Raw genomic sequence first — 3,013 nt, forward strand, 5'->3', positions numbered from 1 at the left:
TTTTTCTCACATCTGTAAAGGATCTGATTGGTTCTAAGCTGTTTGCACTGACAGTCTGGCTAGTCTAACTGGCCAGACTACTTTATCACATTTCTTTATTCCAGTGGTTTCCAGAGTAGATTTTTTTAAAGAATTAATCACAATATTAAATTCTGTTGCACAATGAAAAATATGAACTGAAAATAATTCAAATAGGGCTAGGGCTAATAAGGTAAAAACATTAACACATAAATGTTGAGTTGAGTTAGATGGCGGTGTTGACATGAGATGGTGTATCTGCACTCTGACGAGCATTGATGGCGTCGCCCTGCTGTGTCCTCAGGCAGCCTTCAGTATCTTTGGCATGGTGGGCGGCCCCCTGTTGGGACTCTTCTGCCTGGGCATTTTCTTTCCTTGGGCCAACCCTAAAGTAAGTCTTTACTGTTAGCATCCTTTAGCGCTGTGCTCAGGTAAAGCGCCGTCTCCTTCATCCTGTTCCACTGTGATGTGTCCTGCTCTCAGGGTGCCGTGGTCGGGTTAGTGGCAGGCCTGGCCATGGCCTTCTGGGTGGGGATCGGAAGCTTTGTGATGCGAATGTCCCGCTCCTCAGCAGGACCCGCTCTGAACACCACCGCTCTGCCGCTGTTTGATAACATGACCTCCACTGCTCTGGCCTCCATGGTTACCAACCCCACAGCCAAACCCAGGTAACGCACCATTAGGGCTGTAACAGAGATTGCTCAGAGACGCTGGATCCAAACGTCTGAGAATAAAAGGATGAATCGAATGTTTCTGGTGCTTTTTCCATCAGACCAACAGGAGTGGAAGCTCTCTACTCGCTGTCCTACATGTGGTACAGCGCTCACAACTCAGCCACCGTGGTGGTGGTGGGGCTGCTGGTCAGTCTTCTCACAGGTAGGAGCATCAAATGGTCTTTAAAGATCTTTTAATCATAAAAAATCCTCTAAGAAATTTTTATTAGATAATTTATTATTAGATATTGAATTCTTTTTTATTGTATTATATTATTAGATAAGCAAATATCTTTATAATTCATATGTAATTATTAGTATTTGATGATAGTTTTGTAATAAAATGCAAACAATGAAATATTTTCATTATTTATGCATTCATTAGTATTAAATAATTTATTATCTAATAATAATACTAAACATCCTGTAAGGATTTTAATGAGATAATAATCAAATCTTATTAATATTGATTTATTAATTAATACAAAAATATCAAATTATTATAAATAATGGTAATCCATGTTATTTTATTATCTAAGATGAAAATATGGAATCATATTTAGCTCAGAGGTCAAATTAACTGAACATTTCCCATTTTTAACCATTAAAATCTTTTTATTTAACACCAGCTGTAGTTTCTCTGCTGTCCTTAGCTAACGGTGCTGAATGCTTCTGTCTTTATGTTCACATAAGGACCTATGAAGGAGAAGGAGCTGACCCCAGGGACGGTTTTCCCCGTCCTCGGGACGCTGCTCTTCTTCCTGCCTGAGCGCTACAAGGAGAAGCTGTGCTGCATCACTCCTCTGGCCATGAAGGTACCTCAATGATTGCTCTCCTGCTGTGTGTTTCCATCTGCACTCTGCTTTCTGGCTCTGCTGGAAGTTAGCCTGTTAAAAAGGAGTTTTTCCTCTCCACTGTTGCTACAAGCATGCTTAGAGTGAGGGATTGCATTTGATTCATTGAGTCAATTTAATCAACTAGTTTTCCTTAGATGGAAAACTGAATCAATTTGACTGGATGATCTGGTGAATTGTAAAGTGCCTTGAGGTGACATGTGTTGTGAATTGGCGCTATAGAGATAAACTGAACTGAAATTGAATTGCTTTCTTCACTTCCATTAATGCTTCTGTTTTTCAGGCAAAGGACATTCATACTCCGCCTTATCAGATGGCAAAGAAGGACAGCAACGGGGCGGCTTTCTGCGGGGAGGACGCCGCCGCAGAGGATAAATCACAAACGGAGGAGGAGAGAACTCTGCCTTCCTGCCAGCTGACGGCTCACATAGTGGAGGAGACGGCCTTATGATGCTTTAAACCGCACACTATGACTTTAGCTGCTGTCGGACCCCGCCTCCCCGTTCAAACCCTGATTATAAAGCTGATCACCACGCAGAGGGGACCGACCATCGCCTGAAGCAGGTTTACGAGCTGAAAGGAGCAGACCGACGGGTGGGAGGTCGCAGAAAGGAGGCGGCTGCTGCTTTCAGACTCTCAGATCAGACACACCTGTTCAGATGCTCCAGTGTCGCGCAGGGAATCGTTGCACAAATGAAATAATTTATTTTTGTAGCATAAAAAAGAGACGGAAAATCTAGAGAATATGAAGATCTAATTAAACTAAAATCAGAGATGGAAGCGAGATCGAGTGCAAATAATGTCACGTTTTGCACAGCTTGGTTTCAACCCAACAAACCTTTTTAGCTATTAATAAAAAAAGAGTGGCTAAATGTTTTCATAGAGATGAAGCTGTGGTGATGAGAGCAGAGGTCAACCGGAGCCATCCTGACAGGAACCAAAGAATGCCGACTGAACGCCAGTTTGGTCGACTGAAAATAAAGCACAAAACGGTGAATTCAAGGATAAGTTTTAATAACTATACTTTAGAGTTACTAAAATAACAAAACGTGAAATGAATTTATATGAATAGTCTTTAATAGAAGGCTAGGTTACATGTTTAGCACAATTCAGTACATGGACAATTCAATGTGCTTTACATGAATTAGATAAGAAAATAAAAGCAAAAACATTAGTAAGCAAATAGAGGAAAATACATGTTCTTAACACGAACATCATAAACACTAAACCCTTATTTTATAGAATGCTTTACACAGATTTAATAGAATAAAGAAATGATTTATAAAACAAATCTACTGTAAAACTATAAGATTAAGAGCAAGCAAAACAATAGGAGGATAAGAAAAATAAAAACTAATAATTAAACCAGACGGAGCCTCCTGGAATCGATGGGCAAATAGAGGAGAGATTTCACTGCTACTCAGTTAA

At 40.3% G+C, this 3,013-nt stretch overlaps 1 protein-coding gene across 3 annotated transcripts in view; it reads left to right on the forward strand.

Moving 5' to 3' along the window:
• Window positions 1–2,558, forward strand: part of LOC107093261 (sodium-dependent multivitamin transporter-like) — a 29,586-nt gene extending 27,028 nt beyond the window's left edge. For 2 of the 3 annotated variants that reach the window (XM_015388227.1, XM_015388228.1), the window contains 5 exons: window positions 323–409; window positions 502–686; window positions 791–894; window positions 1,425–1,546; window positions 1,869–2,558. In XM_015388227.1, coding sequence (XP_015243713.1) covers window positions 323–409; window positions 502–686; window positions 791–894; window positions 1,425–1,546; window positions 1,869–2,036 — 666 coding nt within the window. In that variant the 3' untranslated portion in view covers window positions 2,037–2,558. The remainder of the gene's footprint in view (window positions 1–322; window positions 410–501; window positions 687–790; window positions 895–1,424; window positions 1,547–1,868) is intronic. The other variant, XM_015388226.1, reaches the window with a different exon arrangement.
• Window positions 2,559–3,013: the final 455 nt, after the last annotated feature.

Source organism: Cyprinodon variegatus, unplaced genomic scaffold (assembly GCF_000732505.1).
Source record: "Cyprinodon variegatus isolate N-32 unplaced genomic scaffold, C_variegatus-1.0 Scaffold417, whole genome shotgun sequence".
NCBI classification, from domain to species: Eukaryota; Metazoa; Chordata; class Actinopteri; order Cyprinodontiformes; family Cyprinodontidae; genus Cyprinodon; species Cyprinodon variegatus.